Genomic DNA, 23,946 nt, shown 5'->3' on the forward strand with positions numbered 1-23,946 from the left:
GCACAAAGCCGAATACACAATGGATTGTGGACCAGAATCCAAAAATGATGTGTTTGGGCTTTGATTAGATCAGGCCCAATCCTCCCCAGACTTTCATGAAATTTGAAATTGGAATATAACAAACATAATAATTATTATTTTTTTGGTTGTTTTAGTGATAGTAATAAGGAATCCAAAAAATGAAATTAGAAATATTAGATAATAAGAGTATGATATCTAAATTATGAATTGATATGATTGGGTGTGGATTCCATGAGGCATGTTATGAATCATGCTTATAAAGGACCATCAATCAACACACAACCACCATTCTTCTCGTCTCATTGTCCTTTTTCAAGCCATCACGTAATCACATGAACTATGCTTTATTATTATTATTAGTTTGTATAAAACTATACTATATATCTTTTTTCCAAACATAATATACTAAATTAAAATAAAGGACCTCCCAACCCAAAATGAAATTAGTTTGAAAGCAATGTACCCAATTGATGCATATTTTGCTACTCCCAATAAGCAATTTAGAGCATAGACCACGGTTACAAATGATATCAAAGTCATGCCCTTAACTAGTCAATCCTAAGTGTAAGTTGTGAGTCTCGAATGTGTAGTCAAAAGTGATTCAAGTGTCAAACAAATTGTGTATTTTGTTTTAGGGTTCTAGAGAATGAGTCGAGCCTTGATTTAAAGGGGCATGTTCGAGTACACTATGGGTCTATTTGAATTATTATCATCATTAACTTAATTGGGGCATGTTCGAGTACACTATGGGTCTATTTGAATTATTATCATCATTAACTTAATTTTTAAAATCTTTATTAGTTAATAAAGAAAACGTATGAATCAAGGAACATTTTATTTTATTTTATTTTATTTTATTTTATCTATTTATTTTGTCAATCATTTATGAAAGGAACAATTATTAGGAACCATGTTTGATGCCAACAAAAATCCTATATATATATATATACACATAAACAGTCTGTATAAAATGGTATTTAGCTTCAGGAGCCAAAGCAATCAAAATATTGGAAGAAATTTAATTCTTAAATTGTGGTTGTTTTATTTTACACCGACTTTAAAAACATATATTTAAATTAAAATAACTCACAATTTGAGGAATGAAATTGAATATTCTTAAATTTTAAATACTAAAATAAAAAGATTTAGTTAATAAAATTTTATTTATTCAAGTATGATGCGTCTAGGAATAATTAAAAAGATAAAATAAAGCTAAGCTTTTTTGTTTTTTTTTTTTTTAATTATCACATAATAATATACCCTTTTTGACCTGTTGAAAAGAAAAAACATAGCCGCCATGACTCCACGTCTAAACACGCCATCACCCATCGTTGTACTCTGCACCACAAATTGCTCCGTTCACATTGGATTAAAATATATTTAATTTCATATTGTTTATAAACTATATTACCCTTTGGTTAAAAATAAATATTTACCACATTTTCCATTTTAATAATATATATTAGGTGAAACATATAGGAGAATAAATGAATAATTATGGCTTTTCATTTTAATAATAAATGAGAGAAGAAAAAAATAAAAAGAAATGAAAATGATAGGAAGTAACCAAACAGAACGCCGACACAATGGCCTGTCGGTGCACTGCATTTTGCACAGCGAAGCGAGGGGATTGTTGACGTGTAAGCCTAGTGGGCCCCATCGTACTCCACGTCGCTTTTGACTTTTTCAACATCAATCAATATCCTACGTCGACGGGGATCCATTTCCACGCCCATCCCTTAGAAAATACTCATTTCTTAATTTTTACTAATTATTAAAAATGCTCCTTTGTTGACCGAACAGAACGGGCAGCACTGCGTTTAAATCCATAATTAAATTCTGAGAAGCTAATTAATTGTAATTATTATGTAATTTATCACCCATGTGATGATTTTAAAATAATCGAATAATTCGCGTTTTTCCGGATCGGGTTATGGATCCGAGACCATATTAATTCATTTTCCAGTAAAAAATAAAAATGTATCTTTTTCTCTTTTTGTTAAATTAAATTCTATTTTTAAATTATTTTATTTTTAATTCTTCAACTTCCCCGTTGCCATAAATATCTCCATCCATTTTCAACACTTAAATTGACAATGACACCAATTTTGTTCTTTTTACCTGATGAAAGATGAGTAAGACTACGGTAAAATTTAATTTTAAAATCAAAATAAAATAATAATTGTTAAGGATATTTAGTAATAAATTATAGTTTACCATATATATTATATTTGATATTTTATTATAAAGCAAATATTAGATATTTGCCTTATTGTCATAGGTATCTTTCCATTTATTGTTATTTCCATTTATTACTATTTTCATATCCTTGTAATTTATTTGATTATAAATAAGATAACTTTCACACCATTTAGGTGTGGTGGATTAATCAAACATTCACAATAATATTCAAATTTATTCAAAATTAACCTGCCATCTAATTTTTAAATAATGTAATATGATTTGACGGTAAATATCTTATTATTTTGTTTTTCTTGTTGAGAGGTCAAAATTGTAATTTTCCACGATATTTTCAACCATTTTCTTCAATTTGAAAAAGGATGCTAATGGTGGGACCGGATTGAAAATGAACGGTGTAGATTAAATATAAAAATACCATCCAATCTCTTCACACCCACACTATATTCCTCCTCTTAACCAGTGGTCAGTTCACACAAACGCCATTTCCGCGTTCTTCTTCTTCTTCTTCTTCATCTTCATTTTCCTCGCCGCTCAGAACTGCCATGGCGTACGACTGCGAGAAGCACTGCAAGAATAAGCGCAAAAAACTCGTCAAACTAATCGGCGCTATCATCGGCATCTTCATCGTCCTCGTCCTCTTCACCATCCTCATAATCTGGGCCGTCCTCCGCCCCACAAAGCCCACTTTCGTCCTCCAAGACGTCACTGTCTACGCCTTCAACGCCACCGTCCCCAGTTTCCTCACCTCCAATTTCCTTCTCACTGTCACCTCCCGCAACCCCAACCGCCGCATCGGAATCTACTACGACGACCTCCGCGTCTACGCCGTTTACCGCAACCAACAGATCACTCTCCGGACCATCATCCCTGGTTTCTACCAAGGCCATAAAGACGTCAACGTATGGTCTCCTTTCGTCTCCGGCACCGCCGTACCGGTAGCGCCGTTCATCAGTTCTGCTCTGAATCAAGACCGAAGCGCCGGAGCGCTGCTGCTGCTAGTTAAACTCGAAGGACGGGTCCGATGGAAGGTGGGGAACTTCATTACCGGCCGGTATCATCTCCACGCGAACTGCCCAGCGGCGATTAACTTCGGCGGGTATCCGAGTCCGAGCGATGGGTCGATTGTTCAGTATAACGTCAAGTACCAGGTTGTTCAGCGATGCGACGTCAGTGTTTGATGGTAAGTAAGCTCAAATATAAACGCCGTTACTTAACGGTTGTATTATTATTATTATTATTATTTTTTTTAATTTTATGAGTAAACGTGTTTTTACGATTATATTGGTAGGTTTTATACAAAGTGCACAAGCCGTGTTGGAAAGAAAAAAAAGAAAATATAATTTTCGCAAAAGGATTGGCGAAAATTAAATGTGTTTAAATTTTAATAAATGAAATTAGTGGGAATGTATGGTAATTATTGTCTCCTTCGGTGGCATTTTCGTCAATGCACACTTTATCTTATTTTATTTTATTTTTATAATTTCTCATCCTATTTTTGTGGTATTTTTAGCAAAATAATGAGTTAATAATAATTTAAAAAAAAAAATTAAGGTTATAGTTGAAATTAAAATTTTAATTGAACTAAAAATAGAGGAGTTACGTAAGGGACACGCTATTCACTTTATTTTCCATTTTCCATTTAAACATTAAAATAAATGTGGCTTTAATTAGGTAGCCTATTAAATTTAGGTATAGGAATTTAATAATTTTTTTATTTGAAATTAACAAATTTAAATGTCTAAACACAAACTAAGTTATTAGCAATTATGTTGATGTTAAATTTATAATCATTGAATTAAACCCTAAATTATTAAATTTGTTTGTTCGTATTATTTCAATTTTTAAAGTTAAATCGAATTCAATTGTAATGTAGAATCAAACATGTTTCGAAAAACAAAATTTAAAAGATTCTAAATCTAAAAAGGTCGATTATTGAAATGAAGTGTTATGTAGAAGCTTCATATCCAAAATAATAATAATGGGTATGAAAAGTGGAACTTAAGGGTGTGGGGTTGGTGTTCCACATGGGTAATGGATGGTGCTCAATTTCTATTTTTCCTTTACTTATTTAAATCTTTTCATATCCTATGCTTTATTGTTCTTTCCCAATGTTATTAATTGCAAAGTTTGCCAAACTTTTCAATTATCAATGTACTAAAGTTTCGTGCTTTCTCCATTTCCCAATTTTGTCCCCACTTCCTTTCATTTTGCAAATTAATTTATTCTAATCTACTCGGGTTTAAAGCTTGTGTGGTTTGTCTCATTTAATCATTTCGCCTCTCTTGATGGAGACTCGTTAACTTTAATGTCAATTAATGCTGTGGTTGTTCAAATTGAATTGTATTTATGATTGTATATTAATAAGATAAGGTCTTCTTGTACGGTGTTTATATGAGATCTCACGTCGTCAGAGAAGAAAACAAAACGTTCCTTATAAATAATGTTAAAATTGACGCCAATACATAACATGTCAAAGCAGACAGTATTATGAGCTTAAACTACGTCTGTTTATGGATTAAATATTTAATTCTTTAGTGGTAAGAGTTTTTTTTGTTTTTTTTGTTTTTTTTGTTTTTTTTTTATATAAAAAATGAACTTTCAAATGGTTTGGGCTTTCTCAAGGCCTAGGCCCAAAACGGGATTGAAAATACTAGCCTTGTCCAGTTTGATCCGGGCCGGGTTGTGGCCCATGTTCAATCCATTCACTTCCAATAGAAAGTTGTGTTTTTTCCTATCCGTTGGTTGGTTCACCATATTTTCTTAATTGAATAAATAAACATACCATTAACTAAATATATTTACTTCAAATTTCATAAATATAGATACACAAATATGTCCCATATTTATTATTATTATTGTATTTTTTCTCGAACAAAATAAAAATTTTAAATTTTACTCGAAGTTAACAACTAGCCATAGAATTGGAATTAAAAATTATATTTTCATTAATATTCATAACCTTTAAATAGAATACAAGTTACCAACTAATACTTATAAATAATGAAAATATTAACTAATTAAATAACAAGAATAAAATAAAATATACTATTAATCAAATTTTAAAGGAAATATTAAGATATAATAGTAAGATATATTCCATAATTAATATATTCTCCAAATATTATATCTGAACTCTACTAAAAATAATTCATTTTCGATATAAGTTTACATTTTTCAACTATTTTATTTAAAAAATTTCAAAATAATTCTTTATATATATAAATACAAATAAATAATTTTGCAATATGCTTGTTCTAAATTAAGATTTATTCTCAAATTTTTTTCCTTTTTTCCGTAAGATTTATTAAAAAAAAAAAAGAATATGAATTCTCAGAATAAATACCAAATTTATTATATAAATATACAAAAACTAGAATATTTATTCATATGAACATAAAAAAATGAATATAAAAACAAAAAAACAATAATGGAAATAATTAGAGTTGACTCAGTCAAAACAATCGCCAAAAGTTGACCGAGTCAAAAAACCGGAGGTGGCCAATCAGAAATCGAAATTGCAGCGAGTGGCCTGAAAGAAAGTAAAAGAGGTGGCACTTGATTCCAATGGAACCTTCAATTCGCAGTTGACCTTTGGCTTCAACTTCCCAATCCTAACGGCGCCCAATTTCAACCTCAACCGTGGACGGAACTTGACGTCGATGTTGAACACGCCGGCGAGTTTCTCGGCGTTGAACTCTGTCAGCTCCTGGGCGCCGAGGAGGACGAGCTGCTGGCCGTTGAATTGAGGGGTTACGACGGTGGTGGTCTTGTGGCCTTGGTAGAAGGGCGGCAGCCATTGGGTGTTAAGCCTCTGGTCCTTGTAAAAGGGGGAGGCTTCGATGGCGTCGTAGTACACTCCAATTCGCTTGTTGGGGTTTCTAATGGTGAGGTTTAAAGCGAGATTGTAATGGAGCTGGTTGCCGGTGAAGTTGAATTGGGTGAGTTCGGCGCTGGTGACGTCGAACCTGAGCTTATTGGGACGGAATACGAGCCATAATATCAACACCGCTATGCCAACCACCACCACTATGCCAATGATGAGCTTGATAATGGTGCTGAGGAGGCAGCAGGCGCAGCCTCGGCCGTGGCCGTGGCGGTGGTAGGTCTTTGTGGGTGGAGGGACGGAGGGGCCGTAGAAGGCGCCGTTCAAATGGGGTTGTTTGTCAGCCATGTGGCGGAGAGAGAAGGGTGAGTATTTGGTGTGAAGAGAGAATTGGGAGTGAAATGATGTGGGAATTTGGAGGTGATGATTTTGATATAAATAGTGAAGGAAGATGGCGTTTATACGCGTAGTGGAAGCTTTGTAGGAACTTTCTCAATATGTATTTGAAAACATATTTGAAAATGGAGACAACCGAGAAAGAAGGGAGGTGATGATCTTCCTCTTAATTAGTCAATATAAGACTACTCTTCTCAGTAATCATCAACAGTCTCTCTGCCGTTGATAGAAACAACAAATACATAAGCTCTTATGGTAAAAATGTTTCATACGAATGGAGATAGTATCCTTAACTTATGTACCCATGGTTTATTTTGGACTCCAACATCAAACGCCGAAGTTTGTAGAAATAAAGAAAAAATAATAAAGAAAGATTGAGGTGAGGAAAATAAAGAGAAACAAGAAGGAGGCTAAAAGCTTATCAGTGGATTTGTTCCCACAAGACTCCATGAGGATCAGTGGGAGATGTAAGAAAGGAGTTGCGGACGGTATAACACTGCATGTGAATGAAAACAAAAAAATAGAGATGAATAAGTAATCTAACCAAGGGATGCAAGCGAATGTTGGGCTCATCAAACATCGAATAAAAAAAAACAAAAATACAAACAAAATAATGAATGAAAAGAACGAGTTTTGTATATGTGATAGTTGTCACCTTATTCTCAAAGTCTACAAACCCCATCACCAATAAAATACGAACAATTTTCAATGAATGCATTTTTTTTCCATCCTCCATCTTTTATTTCAATATTGAATCCTCCATAGCCACAATAAATTAAATAATAGTTAGATTAAATAAAATTAGAAAACATTTCGATTATTTGAAGAAAATATACGAATAAAAATACATATTTTTTACATAATCAAATCTGTGTACCAAAATAAAAATGAAAAATTTAAACGATAATTTTTGTTGATCAATTCGGATGTAATTTGTATTATTTACCCTAAATTAACCAAGTCACGGTTGAAAGAATTAAATAAATAGAATTGTCCATTAGGTCTAAATTAACTAAGATATTTTATATTTTCTATCAAAAGAAAATTAAAATTTTAAATTTTCACCAAAAAAAAAAAAAAAAAAATTGTCAAAATGTTGTAGATATAAAAAAAAATAAATAAAAAGTGAAAGGAGTGCAATGGATGCGTTTTGGGTCAGAAAGCGTAGAAGTCAGAAATAACATCAATTGTCAATGCCGCGTCTTCAAAAACGTACCAAAAACTAAATCAATATCTTATTTCCCATAGGACTAATCAATGTAATAACAATAAGATAGCCAACCCCAACCGTGTTGAAACTTTCAAATTTACATCCTTCCCTTCTTCTTTTTTCCCAGAACACAACTAATTTATTTACTTTTGATTAAAAAATTAGAAATTTAAATTTTTTTTGCTACGACCCTTACATAAGATTCGACTATATTTGATCACCTTCAACGTTCACTCACAACATAGTCACGTTAACCACTTTTTGTTTTTCAAGAGTAGAGTTAATACGAATCATCCCCCCATAGAACACATTTAGGTATAAAAGTTAAATATAAGTCTAAATACTCTTACCATTCAAATAGCTTTCTAAGAAAATAAACATCCATAACATTAACCAGAAACTTCCTACGAAGCTTCCACTACGCGTAGAAACGCCGACTTCCTTCTCTATTTATATCAAAATCGTCACCTCTAAATTCCCACATCATTTCACTTCCAATTCTCTCTTCACACCAAATACTCACCCTTCTCTCTCCGCCACATGGCTGACAAACAACCCCATTTGAACGGCGCCTTCTACGGCCCCTCCGTCCCTCCACCCACAAAGACCTACCACCGCCACGGCCACGGCCGAGGCTGCGCCTGCTGCCTCCTCAGCACCATTATCAAGCTCATCATTGGCATAGTGGTGGTGGTTGGCATAGCGGTGTTGATATTATGGCTCGTATTCCGTCCCAATAAGCTCAGGTTCGACGTCACCAGCGCCGAACTCACCCAATTCAACTTCACCGGCAACCAGCTCCATTACAATCTCGCTTTAAACCTCACCATTAGAAACCCCAACAAGCGAATTGGAGTGTACTACGACGCCATCGAAGCCTCCCCCTTTTACAAGGACCAGAGGCTTAACACCCAATGGCTGCCGCCCTTCTACCAAGGCCACAAGACCACCACCGTCGTAACCCCTCAATTCAACGGCCAGCAGCTCGTCCTCCTCGGCGCCCAGGAGCTGACAGAGTTCAACGCCGAGAAACTCGCCGGCGTGTTCAACATCGACGTCAAGTTCCGTCCACGGTTGAGGTTGAAATTGGGCGCCGTTAGGATTGGGAAGTTGAAGCCAAAGGTCAACTGCGAATTGAAGGTTCCATTGGAATCAAGTGCCACCTCTTTTACTTTCTTTCAGGCCACTCGCTGCAATTTCGATTTCTGATTGGCCACCTCCGGTTTTTTGACTCGGTCAACTTTTGGCGATTGTTTTGACTGAGTCAACTCTATGCATATTTTGATTTGTTCTTTTGATTATCATTTTTTTCAATGTTTTTTTCTTTCTATGTTCATATGCTCTTTCCGGTTTTTAGCCGTTTATTTATTTATTATTATTTTGGTATGAATAAATATTCTAGTTTTGTATATATTTTTGATCGATTCATAATGTGACTTTCTATCTAATAGCCCAAAAATAAATAAAGAAATAAACGAATAAAAATAATTATAAAATAGTTATAATAATAATAATAATAATAATAAATTAATTAATTAATTAATTAAAAAAAAAAAAAACATTTCCCCCCTTCTCTCCACTAACTTCTCATCCCTTCCCATAATGATCTCTCCTCAACCTATTCTTATGCCAACAAATAACTGCAAAAAAGAAACAGAAAATCAATAATTGTAAGATTTACTTGAGAAAAAAAAGAATGAGAATGACCTTTAGAGATTCACCAGAGATTTACGTGAAGATAATAACAGTTACTGCAAAAAAGAAACAGAAAATCATTGTAAGATTTACTTGAGAAAAAAAAGAATGAGAATGACCTTTACCAGTTGAGATTCACCAGAGATTTACGTGAAGATAGATCTGATCAACAAGGTATATATTAAATCTTTATTTTCTTTTATCCTATTTTTTTACAAATCACAACTAGATCTTCATTTAATTAAATGATCTAGCTTTGAGTGAAACTAAATGTCAATCATTTATAGGATTCTAGTCTCAGATTAGTAATATTAGATTAAATTTTTATCAGTAGCCAAATGAATAGACTAAAGATAGAATGACAAGAAAACTTTTGAATAGGAAACACTGAGATAAGGAAAGATTTGGAAACAGAGATCACTGTAAAATTGGAAGGCATGACAACAGAATTATAAGAAACAGATAAAAAAAAAATTAGGGAATTAAAAACCACAAACTAAATATAGAGGAAAAAAAAAGTAAAGACAGAGCGTAAATACAGAGAGTAGTAAAGCCGAGAATAACTTGAAAAAGCTGTATCTACTTACTTATACAATAGTATGAAAAGTAAGATTTTTAATAAAAATATAACCATAGATATATAACATTTCATACCTTTAACAATGGACCAATGTAAATTAGAGAAATAATGTTGTAGAGTTCAAACCTGAAACTAATGTCATGGGCTGACTTGGATTTCAAAGAACAAAATCGAACTTTAATTAATGATATATTCGTGACAACGACTTAAGCTGGCCAGGTAAGTGACCTTACTATCAGCATGGTTATATTTGATGTTGACACGTGCCCTTACTATCAGCATGGTTATATTTGATGTTGACACGTGCCCTGTGGTTCTGCACGTGTCATATATATTGATATGTGTGAATTGTCTGTGTATCGATATGCTTCCTATATGTTATAATATGTGGATTGTATGATAATAATTATGGTACGATGTGCTCTAGGAGATGTTTGAGACAGGATACGAGAAGGATGCACAAAACGAAATGTAACGATAGGAGTAAGATAGTTCATGAAACATTAAGGTTAGGATTACACCGTAGGGAAAACGAAACGAAACGAAACGAAAGATAGGTCCCATCATTTCATTGCATGTGATTGTTGCATAACCCCGATAGGGGGTCACTTACTGAGTATTCTAGAAATACTCAAGCCTCGTGCTACTTTACTTTTTCAGGTTAAGGCAAGGAATTTCTGTACGGCTGACAACGACATCTCAACTCGAGATAATGACACATGCATAGGGTAGTAGTATTTGTTTTCTTAGACTTAGGCTAGACTAGGATGTTTTTAACTTAAACTCTTATTCATTTTATTTAGTCTTTTGTTGTGTCGTTTTAAAGATGTTTTCGAAACACGTAAGTCCATGNGCGATCTTAGATTGAGTAGAAAATTTCAGGTCGTTACATTCTACCCCTTAGATCAATCCGAGTTTGTTATAAAAGGCATATTAACGTCATTTGATTATTTGAGGGACGTTAAAATTGGTTAGCTCCCATGATCTTAGATAACTAGTTGCTACAAGTCAAAATCACAAAATAATGGTATAATTCTAGGGGTCACTAATAGGTAATTGTTAGAATGATCCAGAAAACAAAAGGTAAGAACATGGGTTTGGATATTAAGAGCAACCAAAAAACTAAACTCATTCGATGTTAGGGTAATGGCATGATATCAGAATTACACCAACTTGCAGCCTTCATATTCAGTAGCTGACAAGGAAAGCATAAAGGGGAGAGAAACATGAACAGACAGTGTTGTTAGAAGAATGTTTTAGAGCCCTAAAAATGGAGGGAATTAGAAGCAATTATGATGTATTCTATTATAAAGTTTGAAACTTTAAGCCAACCGTGTACGCTTCCACTTTTCTCGACTGTTTCTTTTTTGTGTTTGAATAATCGAATGTATTCTCTTTTCAATTGTCAACTATAATCTTCTTCCAAGTTTGACAACAAAAGTACATATTCCATTCAATTTTGTGATGTTCCACGTTAGTTCGGGAGGAGAACGAAACATTTTTTACAAGGGTGTAGAAACTCTCCTTAGCATACCTGTTTTAAAAACCTTGAGTGAAAGCCTGAAAGAGAAAGCTTAAGGAGGATAATATCTACTAGTAGTGGACTTGATTGAGTCGTTATAAATGATATCAGAGCCAAACACTGGGCGATGTGCCAACGAGGAGGTTGAGTCTCAGAGGGGGTGGACACGAGGCGGTGTGCCAGCAAGGTCACTGGACCCTGAAGAAGGGTGGATTGGGAGGTCCCACATCGATTGAAGAAGGGAACGAGGGCTAGTAAGGACACCAGGTCTCAAAAGGGGTGAATGTGAGATTCCACATCAGTTAGGGAAGAGAACGAAACATTCTTTATAAGACAAAGTCTGAAAGGAAAAGTCAAAAGAGGACAATATCTATTCGTGGGTTTGAGTCGTTACAGCTAACGTCAGGAAATGGTTTGAATGACGTTGAGGAAGGAGATCCATTCCGATGTCTTTGACCCATTATTCCTCCCATTTCAATTCAAACTATACAAATTTTGAAGTTGGCTACGAAATGGGCATTTGAAAATGAATCCGCCATCTTCCTTCACTATATAAACCAAATCAAATCACACATCGTCTTACCAATTCATTGATCGTTCATTTCACCTTCCTTTGCAATTAATGGCCGACAGACAACCCTATTTGAACACCAACTTCTATGGCGCCGCCGTGCCTCCTTCGACAAAAGCCCACCGCAGCCGCCGCATCTTGTGCACCATCCTGAAGGTGGCAATTAGTTTCATCGTGGGGGTTGGTATTCTATTGTTGATATTAGGGTTTGTGTACAGTCCAACAAAGCTGGAGTTCAACGTGAGCAGCGCCGAGCTCACCCAATTCAACTTCACCATCAATCGAAACTTCAGTACCAATGCAAACATGAGAGTTGGCAATCCACTCTCTTACAAATTGGGTCTCAACGTAACCATCAGAAACCCCAACAAGCGGTACCGTGTCTACTACGACATCAACCAAATGGATGTGGTTTATAAGAACCAAAGGCTCGAGACACAGTGGCTGCCAGCGTTCGCCCAAGAGACAAAGAGCACGGTGGTCCTCAACTCCAGGAAGTTCGAGGGTCAGCAGTTGGTGCTTCTTGGCGGCCATGAATTTGCTGAGTTTAACGCTGAGAAAAGCTCCGGCATTTACCCCATTGATGTCAAGTTCTTTTTCCGGTTGAGGATGAAGTCCGGTACGGTGGTCTTGAAATTGAATCCCACGGTGTACTGTGGATTGAAGGTTCCTTTGATTAACGGTAAATCTCGGCGGCCTGGTGTAATGAGGATTCATGCTGCCACGGCTTGCGATTTCAAATTCTGATTCCTCGGGCGAAAGTTAAATTACAAATGATATGGAAAGAACAATAGGTAAGCGGTAATGTAAAGAAAATATCTAGATATTTGCCTTATAATAAACGGTAACTATCCTTAACAATGTGTTTACTAAATCCGAAGAAATGGCCTAATGAAACAAAAATCTTCCTTTCATTATTGCCATGTCACTTGGCCTCATACTCTGTCCTAATAGCTGCTAAATTCGTGGGGGCCAAAACCTTTCTTACCATGCTTCATTGTTGCTCGAATTTGACTTAATTCCCTTGCCTTAAGCTAAAAATGAGTGTTTGCCAGTTTTGAAGTCCAAATCTATCATGAATCGAAGATGGGGTATACTATCTGATGTTGAGGATTGTTGGGAGAGGAGTCACACATCGGCTAATTAAAGGGTTGATCATTGGTTTATGAGTAAGAAACACTATCTCCATTTGTATAAGATCTTTTGGAAAAACTAAAAGCAAAACCAAGAAAGTTTATACTCAAAGTAGATAATATCATATCATTATAAAGAGATGTGGTTCGTAACATAGTATCAGAGTCATGCCCTTAACTTAGCCATGTCAATAGAATTCTTAAATGTCGAACAAAAAAGTTGTGAGTCTCGAAGGTGTAGTCAAAACTGACTCATGTGTTGAGAAAAAAGATATACTTTGTTCGAGGGCTATAAAGAAGAAGTCGAGCCTCGATTAAGGAGAGACTATTCCAGGGCTCCATATGAGTCTTAGGGGAGGCTCTATAATGTATTTTGTTCAAGGGGAGGATTGTCGAGGATTGTTGGGACAGGTGTCCCACATTGGTTAATTTAAAGGTCGATCGATCATGAGTTTATAGGTAAAAAACACTATCTCCATTAGTATGACATCTTTTGGGGAAACAAAAAATAAAGTCACGAGAACTTATGATCAAAGTTTGATCATAAGCTCTTGGGGAATCACGAATCTCAACGCTGATATGATATTGTCCACTTTGATCATAAGCTCTTATGTTTGCTTTTAGTTTCCCAAAAGGTTTCATACCAATAAAGATAATACTCGTTACTTGTAAATTCACGATCTTCCTCGTAATTAACCAATGTAAAACTATTCCTCTCAATAATCCTCAATAGCCGTTGGACCAAACACGGGAACTAGATAAACCAACACATTGAATACCCTAAACTTGATTAAACATCTGATCATATATGGATTAAATTCTTAAATAAAAGTCAACGCCTTAAATTACTGGGTCAGCGACCATAAGAAAAAACAAAATCTTTGTCCTGTTTCCATTGGCCTTGTCGAAGGCCAATGGAAATTAATTCCCACGAACTCCAAACAATGTTTTCTCCCCTAAACGCCAATTTGGCAACTTCCCACTTTCTATGTCTTATAAAAATCCCATCTTTTCTCTCATTTCAACCAATCCTCTGTAATTCAATTTCCTCTCTCTACAAACATGTCCGGCAAGCAACAAACCCCCTCGAACGCCGTCACCTACCACCGCCCAGGCCACCACCACCACAACCGCTGCGGCTCCGGCTGCGGCTGCTTCACCACCTTTCTCAAGGTCCTCATCACCATCATCATCGTAATTGGTCTCGCCGTATTGATTTTATGGCTCATATTCCGTCCCAACAAAGTCAAATTCCACGTCACCGACGCTAAACTCACCCAATTCAACCTCACCGACAATCAGCTTCATTTCAACTTGGCTCTCAACATCACCGCCAGAAACCCCAACAAGCGAATCGGAGTGTACTACGACACCATCGAAGCTGCCGCTGTTTACAAAGACCAACGGCTGCAGACCAAGTGGCTGCCGCCGTTCTACCAAGGCCACAAGACCACCGCCGTCCTCAGCCCCGAATTCTCCGGCCAGCAGCTCCTCCTCCTTTCCGGCCAGGGGCTGGCACAATTCAACTCCGAGAAACTCGCCGGCGTTTACGATATCGACGTCGAGCTTAATCTTCGTATCAGGTTGAAATTCGGCGCCGTAAGGATCGGGAAATTTAAGCCGAAGGTGAATTGTGAGGTAAAAGTTACGTTGAGTTCCGATGGAAGCTCAGCTCCGTCGTTGTTTCAGTCCACCGGCTGTGATATTGATTATTGGTAATTGGTTTTGGTCGTTGACTTGGTCTTTTGTTGGATTCATAAATTCATCTTATTTTTGTTGGTATTATTTTAATGTTTGATTGTATTTAATTTTGTCAATTGGTTATATTATATTGTGTGAAAATAAATTAGTATGGTCACCTTCTTCCGTCGGATTAATCACGACAATAACATAAAGGGGAAGTGATAAACAATGTTATTATCTCAATTTTAAAATTCAATATTGAAACGGTAGTTCTAACAAATAATATTAAATATTAATCTAAATATTTTCTAAAAAATCTTACGGTGCATGATTATACAACTTTCCATAATAGACGTTTTTTAAATTCGTGAGGCTGACAACGATATGTAACGGGTCAAATTGAATAATATTTGTTAGTGGTGAGTTTGGTTATAGTTACAAATGGTATTAGAGACAGACACCAAGTAGTGTACTAGTAAGAATGATGGCATCCAAGGGGGTGAATTGTAAGATCCCACAATGATTGGAGAGAATAACGAATCATTCCTTATAAAGGTGTGGAAACCTCTCCCTAACAGACATGTTTAAAACTGTGAGGCTGATAACGATAAGTAATGAGCCTAAACAGACAATATCTATTAGCGGTGGGCTTGAATCAAGTTACGAATAGTATCAAAGTCAGATACTAGGCTGTATAGCGAGGACGTTGAGCACTTGAGGGGTGGATTGTGAGATCTCGCAATATCTATTAGCGATAGATTTGAACTATTACAAATTGTATTAGAACTAGACATTGAGCGGTGTAGCGAAGACGCTAGGCCTTAAGGGGTGGGTGGATTGTGAGATTTCATATCGATTGAGAGGAGAACGAAACATTTAGACGTGTGGAGATTAACAGGCTAAAGTAAACAATATCTACTAGCAATGGACATAAATTGTTATATAAATCATATGTCAAACGCTTAATATGACCTAATCTTTTAAATTAAAAAAAAAAAAAATCCATAGTCGTGGAAATCATTTCATTATCTAACAAACTACTAATTATCTATTACTTCGCAACCAAATAAGAATCTCTGTTTCAATTCTCTTAAGGGACAAGAAGAAATATAAATGTCCCCCAATTTATCTGTCATACCTAACGTAACTAAGTAAAACATTCATGACACGACGTGTCATAGTTGACTACGGGTTGTCATCTCTATAAATTTCATAATACAAAGAGCCTAGTATCATAACATGGGAATGTCATGGAAACTATTCAAATTAACATCTATAATTAAACATTGACTCACAACATAGTTAATTATTCAACATGCCACTTGATATTAGAATACAAAAATTCCTAGTTTTATAACATACAAAATGATTTAATTAAATCAACAACTAATGTCTAATAATATATGATTTGGTCAACAAAAACAAAAATCTTTGTACAAAACCCTCCAAGGTGACCAATGAACTCCACAACCTTAATCTCTCAACCATGTCAAGAACAAAGAAATGCATGATCATATTCTTGATTATCATTTTAATTTTCGTTCTTCTTTCGTTGTTAATCGTCTGGCTCATTACCATGGCTAACAAGATCAAATTCCACGTGATCGACGCCGACCTAACCCAATTCAACTTCACCGACGACAAGCAACTCCTGTTCGACCTGACTGTGAACATGAAAGTCAAAAACCCTAATCGTGCATTCGGAGTTTTTTTCGACCGCATCGAAGTGACCGTGTTGTATCAAGACATAAAGTTTAGTAACGCGTCGCTGTCGCCTTTCTACCAAGGCCAAGATGGGTCGAAGCTGCTGAAATTGAAGTTTGATGGTCAGCAATTGATGAACCTCAACGCTGAGCAGCTGGCTGTGTTTGGTCTTGAGAAGCTTGTTGAGACCTTCACCCTTAAATTGGAGCTTCGTCTTCAGATAAGAGTGAATATTGATCTCATTAAGATCAAACTCAAGCCCAAGGTGCGTTGTGGCCTTAATCTTCCCTTGATTTCTCGTGGAAGAACGTTTCTACGCTTTCAGATTATCGGCTGCCATGTCGCTTATTGAGTTACTGTCTCTAAGTTTGAAAAGTACGAGGTAAAACTGTCATTTTTAACCACTTCAATTTGTACCAATAATTACTAAGGAGGATGATGATTTTTTTAAAATATATGTTAAGAGTTATTAAAAACTCGATATTGTAGTAGTTTTTTTTTAATAATTTTTCGACTCATCGAATTGGACATAGATAATCTGTTATGAATATTTTATAATTATTACGAAGATATATTAAAAAAATGGCTAAAAATTATTAATGTAGTAGTAATTAGTATTGAGTTGTAATAACGACCGAGTGACGTTACTAATTCAATTATTATTATTTTTTACGATGGCAATGATTTTATTAATAATTGATAATATCTTAAAAGTTTTGTAGGTATGGAATTTCTATTCATGTCCAAAATATTGATCGTGATATTTCAAAGTCAATATTAAAATATTTAATCAATTTTTTTATATTTTTACTTATAGTCCTTTAGACTATACATATTTAGTTACTTTTTTTAATCTAGGAGTTTATCTAATAGTCCCACATTTGATTAAATGCTATAATGGTGTTTAAATAATTTATTGCAATAATGCCAAATAAGATATGTTTAAATAATTTATTTTTATTTTATAATTCAAATGAAAATGTGTAAATTGTCTTGTGCGCATTAAAATAATATTAATATCTTAATATCTAACCATTCATATAAGACAATCTAACATAAAATAATAAATATAACAGAATAAATTTAAAAGTATTCTTTTTTGTGTGTGTTAAAATTACTAATTAAATTACCGTATTTGAATTAAGAATAAAAATTATAGTATTTATTTAAACTAAAAATACAATTTGATAAAATTTAAAATTTATAATATAAATTGATGTAAATAATAGTTGTCTTCAGATAACATCGATTGTAAATGAACGACTAATTCAACCGTTTGTTGTATAGCGGGAGAAATTAAAAGCAAAAAAAACTTAAAAGAATTAAATTATTTAATACATTTCATAGCATATAATAGAAAAAGAGAAGGTTGGTTGTACATGGAATAATAAAAAAAGACTTCAAAAAATTAAACTTTTAATATCTTGTATGATGACATAGATTAGAGATAAAAATAAAAAATAAAAAAAAGAATTTGGCTAATAACCATTTTTTAAATAAATAGTTATATAAAATAGATTCGAACCATATGTTATGGATAAGATGAATCAAATAAAATTTTTAGACTAATGTATAATTAATTACCTTAACAATATATATTAATATTTACCATACGGTAAATCAATGTGTCTAATAAATTATATGAATGTAGATAACGTTAACATGAAGAACCTTAAATTTTAAAATAATAAAACAATAAACTATTTTAAATAGAAAATAAATTATGAATAAACCATAATTCTTTTTCTTTTTTCCTTGACATTAAATATGGAGCAGGCTTGGGTCGGAGTATAATTAGGGGCCCACAATATAGCCGTTTTGATTGTTAACTGCCACGCTGGCATATGAAAAAGGTTCCCTTAGAAAATGTTCATCTACACCTCCCCGCACCAGATTATAATTAATACCAGAAAAGATAAAAAAAGATAACAAAAGAAGACGACACGAGACGTTAAACTTATGGGTCTCGTCATGTGGCCCCCTTCCTATTTAACACGAAACGTAACTGACGTGGCAAAAACGGTCATGGAAATACGAGCCTAGTGGGCTGACACGTCGACCGAGAGTTGACACGTAGTGTCAAACAATAATGACAAGAAATAGTGATACCGTCAAATGCACGTTGCGGATTCTCGTCAGTGGGTAATCTCAATAGCCAAAAACGAGCCGTCGGAAGAATCTTTTTGGACCGGGGAGTCACCGGCGTGACGAGTGGGCGACGGCGAGAAGAAGGGAGGAGAACCGCAGGGCGTATAAAACGGCGTCGTATCGAAATCCGGTTTAGGATCACACTCGCAAGATTCTACTCCTTCTCTCTCTTCTTCCTCTTCAACGATAGTGAAAAGCGCTCTGGACGGTCCGCACAGTACCCGCCACTTCTCCAATTCTTGGTCGACCGCCGCCGTCTCCGGCGACGCGGAATCATCGTGGACCTTGGACGCGATTTCTGTGGGTTCGATCCTGGTTTTGGTCCTCCAGCGGAAAAGGTAGATGCAATTTTGTTTGGGTTGGGTGGGGGTGGCGGAGAGGGGAAGAGAAACGGCGCCGGGGGTGGAGATTTAAAGAAGCTTTGGGCAGGAGGTGGTGGAGAGGGGAAGAGAAATGCCGCCGGGGGTGGAGATTTAAAGAAGCTTCAGACAGGAGGTGGTGGAGAGGGGAAGAGAAACACTGCTCGNAGAGGATTTGGGCGAGGAGGAGTAGGAAAGTGATGGCGAAGAGGGAGATGAGTGCGGTGGCGATCTTGTTCAGGCCGCCGTCCATGTCTTTAAGGGAATTACGGCTTGAGAAGAGAGATTTTGTGAGGGGAAAATGGAAAATGGTGATTTAATTTTTTTGTTTTTAGTCTGTGAATTAATGGTGACGTGGAGTTGGGAGAGTGTGGGGTGGTTCAAATTTTGAAGTTGTTGAGCGGGTTATCAATGATGGTGCCTCCCAACGGGCTTCATTTTCGGAAACAAGTCTATTTTACTTTATAGGACGGGTAAGACCTTGGAAAGGTACACGAGCACATTTGTGTTAGTAATCACGACTCTCCATAATTGTTCGATATTATATTCTAGTCATATAATTAAGTTTAAGACATAGCTCTTATGTCATGTTAGGAATCACGACCCTTAGCTCTGATGTCATGTTAGGAATCACGACCCTCCACATTGGTATGATATTGTCAATTTTGAGTGTAAGATGACTCTACTTTGGGCTTCCCAAAAGGCCTCATCCCAATAAAGATAGTATTTCTCCTCTATGATCTTCTACTAAATTAACCCCAGTGGGACTCACCCTCGATAATCCTCAACAATTTGTGAGATTTGGAGAAAGGAACGAAACATTGCTTACTCACAAGTAAAAATCTCTCTTATAAAACGACAGTGATGTGTAACAAACTAATAATATTAGAGCAAGACACTAAACGGTGTACCAGCGAAGATGCTGGATCTCCAAGGGATGGATTGTGAGATCTCAAGTTGAAACATTTTTTATAAGTGAGTGGAAACCTCTCCTTAGCTTGCTCGGCCTCCAACTGGTAGATTGTGAGATCCCACCTGATTGGATAACATTTCATGAAAACCTCTCCCTATAGCGGAGATTTAAAACTGTGAGGCTGACGGCGATACATAACGAGCTAACATGGAAGGTTACGGTTTATTTATCCTTTTCAAATGCTTATAAAACCCATTTAATCTTGTTAATAAATTTACTTAGGGGCCATTGTCTTCTTCTTAAATAAACTCTGAGTTTGTCTTCTTCACTGGATTGATGGCGTGTTCGAAACCACCACTTTGTCTGCGAGTGTTTGCATGGTTTTTGGTGTGTGAGGAGAGAATGAAGTTAGGTGAATTGTGGGTTTCCAATAACAGCTCTTCCACAAATGGCCTCCATGCCCCAACCTCTCACATTTTTTATGACTGACATGTGATTTTTTGTTGAAGAGAGTTTAGCCAAACTCACGTGTACACTCTTAACAAGTAGTAGAATAGAAGCATTCTATCTTAAGTATTGATTCCACCAAGATTGCTTATAAATTAAAGTGTTTTAAGTGAAGCAATTTATCAAATTGCAATAAGTTGGTAACCACAAAAATGTTCGTTGATCTGAGTGCGTAAGATGTAACGACTCATGTCTAGGATGATACGTGTTGACTCTGACATTCCTCTACATTCTCTGCGACATGGGCACATTTGCATTTTTTCAACATGTTTTGTTCTCACTCACATGCATCACAAGAAAATTCTTAGTATGTCACCCAACATAGGGAAAGTTTTTAAGAGGTCTACTTGACATAGAATTGTTCCAAGTAAAACATGTTTAACTAAAGAAGACCCACCTTGTTGGTATAAGTAGTGATTTATAATTTTTTAAAAGTTTTTTTAATCCTCATATGTTGTGGGCCGAAAGCGGAACAAATGTACTCACAACACCAATGAACGGAATTACACAAAGAGACACTAAGATATTTACGTGGTTCGAAGAGAAGTTCCCCTACATCCACGGGTAGCAACCAATCACTAATAAAACCAAGCGTTACAAGTGAATACTTCACTATCACACTACAAAGACTCTCACCAATATGTCACTCAACAAATACAATGTGACACCCAAAACTCTCCCAAATCGTGATATCAAATCCCGATATATAACTAAACCTGGTATGACTAAATCTAATTCAAATAACCAAATCAAATCAAATTTAATCCAAATAACCAAATCAAATCAAAACTTAGACAATTTACAATATCATATTCTCAAAATCGCTCCTATTTAGACGTGATCTTAATACATTCATGTAAGTCACGGATGCCACAACACATATACCAAGTGATGGAACAAACTTACCTCATCTTCATGGGTATTCACAAAATTAAATCTCAAAAGAAACATAGCTCATAATGGAATTATATATATCAAAATTGAACAAAGATGACATTGTGGTAAATTCTTTTTACAAACCCTAATTATGAGAGAGAGTTATGAGTTAGGTCAAAAACTCAACAAGCAAAGCTCCCAAACATTAAAGGCTAGTTGGGCCATATCTGTTTTAAAAACTTGGTAGACCTGAAAAACATGAATGGACATGTTCTATTATTAAAGTGAAAATGGCCCAAACCAAGGTCACTCTACATAGCCCCACCCTAATCCATGGCTGCTCCAAATATTTCAACCAACATGAATTCAATTGGGATTATAATTCTAACTATATGCATATGAACTCCACTTGCACTCCAAAGTATGTCCAAAACTTTGTCTCAAACAAGTGTATGGTTGAAGATAACGACCTAACAGACATCAAAAGCGTCACAATGTCCTAAAAAAATCCATTCAAAGACAGCATTTCACATGAGGTTGGTTGGGTTATCTCTCTTTTTTGACCAAGCATCTACCATGGCGAAAACAGCAACTCCACATGAAAGAATCTCCTTCTCAATCGATGTTTCTTTCCTTGGATCCTGAGGGGAATGAAGAGAGTGTCAATTCAAATTGTTAAAAAAAANAGAAAGAAACTTGAGGGAATTGTTCATTGATTTTGGATCCCTTACTTTGATGAAGGAATAATATTATGACACTCTTTCTTCACCCACACACATTCGTGAAAAGGGAATGGAGAGAGTGACGGTGTGGAAAACAACCATGGTGTTACTTACCCTTTACCTCTTTTTTTTTTTTTTTTTTTTTTTTATTTTTTNGGATCAATTTGTGTTCAAACTTTGTCTCCATGTTTAAATCTTTTGTCTTTTGTAGATGCCCAACACAAATTTTACTTGCCTCAATTCTTCCTTTGGTGGGTCTCCCAATTTTGCAGCTTTTTCATTATCTACGTCTTTCTAAATCTTTGTACCCTTTTCTTTCTTCTTTTGTTTTCTTTAAGAAATGCTTAGGACAATGCAACTTGGATAACCAAGCCTATATGCACATTGTTTCTCCCATATACCTCTACAAAAAGTTGGTGAGGATTGCATCGCCTTTTAACTTAGGGAGAGGTTTCTACACTCTTATAAGAAATGCACCGATGTGGGATCTCACAATCCACCCCCTTTGGAGACCAACATCCTCACAGCACATTACTATCAGTCTCACGGTTTTTGTGAGATCCCACATTAGTTGGGTAGGAGAACAAAACATTCTTTATATGGGGAATGCTAGCGATGGGCTTGCATTGTTACAGTGTTAAAATGCGTCTACTAGAGAGAGATTTCCACATCCTTATAAGAAATGTTTCGTTCTCCTCTCCAACCAACGAGGAATTCGTTGAGGCAAAGATTCATGCAATAGTGCATGAAGAAGGAAAAGAAAGTTACCATGTGAAAACATTGGTCCCAACTTCTTATTTCTACATTATTGCGGGATAAAGATTCACAATATTTTACCTTTAAACACGACCTATAAGACCTTGTGGATCACAATTGAAGTGTTACATTTGAGGCCAAATTAGATGCTTGCCATAACTGAACCAAACATCAAATGAAACAAGATGAACAAAATGATGAAACATGATCAAAATAATTGGTTGAAGAGAACTTTGGGAGACGCTTTAAGGTACTTTTATGATCTTTTCATTAAGATGAGTGTCTTTCTTGATATATACGACTTAAAAATTAGCGAACAAGAATGGAGTTGTAAGTATTAGAATAGATAGGCTTGTGCACATAGGTGATATGCCTAAGGGTTAGGCCAAATTCCAAATAAATCAATGAAAAGGGGGAAAAGGTAAAAGGAAAAAAGAAAAAAAATGACAAAATTTAAAGAGAAGATGAAGGCCATGTCTTTAGAAAGTGATTAGAGTTCCAAAAAGTTGGCTATGTATATATAAATGCATTGGGATTTAATGGTGGGTTTTAAAAGGTTTCCAAAGTGAAAGAAGCATAATGGTTTATCTTTAATCTCAAACAATTTAGCTTGTTGCTTAAGTTTTCTTTACTTCATAATGTGAAGGATCAAACATAAACCCTTCTTCTCTTACTTTGGTACCCAAAAGGCACACACCTCACTAAGATATACATGTTTTTTTAAGTTCCCATCAAGAAATTAGCTGTGTTTAGTTAAAAGTTGAAAGCTTTTTGAGTTTGTGATGATATTGAATTTTATCATTTTCCCTTACTTTCTTCATGATCTTTAAATATAAGGAGTAAAAAGTTGAGTATACGTGAGATAAACGTATTGAAAATCATATATATCTATAGAATACCTTCTTCACTAAATCAAATATTCGTTCGAATGAAATCTAGATAGCTAGTTTCTGAATCTCACAATCCACTCCTTTGAGAGCCCAGTGTCCTCACTCACACCCTTATAAAAAATGTTTCGTTCCCCTCTCTTATTGATGTAGGATCTCACAATCCAACCCCCTTGGGGGTCCGTCGTCCAACAATTCCCTCTCCAAACGATATGGGATCTCACAATCCACCTTTTGG

General features: G+C 35.5%; 5 protein-coding genes across 5 annotated transcripts; 4 read left to right on the top strand and 1 right to left on the bottom strand.

Annotated features, from left to right (window-relative positions):
- Positions 1 to 2,653: 2,653 nt before the first annotated feature.
- LOC111801013 (NDR1/HIN1-like protein 1) lies at positions 2,654 to 3,668 on the top strand. The gene is made up of 2 exons (XM_023684967.1): positions 2,654 to 3,403; positions 3,512 to 3,668. Exon 1 carries the CDS (start codon positions 2,766 to 2,768, stop codon positions 3,399 to 3,401), a length of 636 nt encoding a protein of 211 aa, XP_023540735.1. The 5' UTR covers positions 2,654 to 2,765; the 3' UTR covers positions 3,402 to 3,403; positions 3,512 to 3,668.
- Positions 3,669 to 5,583: 1,915 nt separating this feature from the next.
- Positions 5,584 to 6,442, bottom strand: LOC111800684 (NDR1/HIN1-like protein 10). Its single transcript, XM_023684491.1, has one exon. It carries the CDS (start codon positions 6,392 to 6,394, stop codon positions 5,726 to 5,728), a length of 669 nt encoding a protein of 222 aa, XP_023540259.1. The 5' UTR covers positions 6,395 to 6,442; the 3' UTR covers positions 5,584 to 5,725.
- A 1,696-nt stretch (positions 6,443 to 8,138) lies between these two features.
- Positions 8,139 to 8,953, top strand: LOC111800666 (NDR1/HIN1-like protein 10). Its single transcript, XM_023684470.1, has one exon. The coding sequence runs from the start codon at positions 8,193 to 8,195 to the stop codon at positions 8,859 to 8,861; it is 669 nt and encodes a 222-aa protein (XP_023540238.1). The 5' UTR covers positions 8,139 to 8,192; the 3' UTR covers positions 8,862 to 8,953.
- A 3,118-nt stretch (positions 8,954 to 12,071) lies between these two features.
- On the top strand, positions 12,072 to 12,767 carry LOC111800164 (NDR1/HIN1-like protein 10). The gene has a single exon (XM_023683756.1). It carries the CDS (start codon positions 12,072 to 12,074, stop codon positions 12,765 to 12,767), a length of 696 nt encoding a protein of 231 aa, XP_023539524.1.
- A 1,448-nt stretch (positions 12,768 to 14,215) lies between these two features.
- Positions 14,216 to 14,876, top strand: LOC111800165 (NDR1/HIN1-like protein 3). Its single transcript, XM_023683757.1, has one exon. It carries the CDS (start codon positions 14,216 to 14,218, stop codon positions 14,870 to 14,872), a length of 657 nt encoding a protein of 218 aa, XP_023539525.1. The 3' UTR covers positions 14,873 to 14,876.
- Positions 14,877 to 23,946: the final 9,070 nt, after the last annotated feature.

This window comes from Cucurbita pepo, chromosome LG08 (genome assembly GCF_002806865.2).
Source record: "Cucurbita pepo subsp. pepo cultivar mu-cu-16 chromosome LG08, ASM280686v2, whole genome shotgun sequence".
NCBI classification, from domain to species: Eukaryota; Viridiplantae; Streptophyta; class Magnoliopsida; order Cucurbitales; family Cucurbitaceae; genus Cucurbita; species Cucurbita pepo.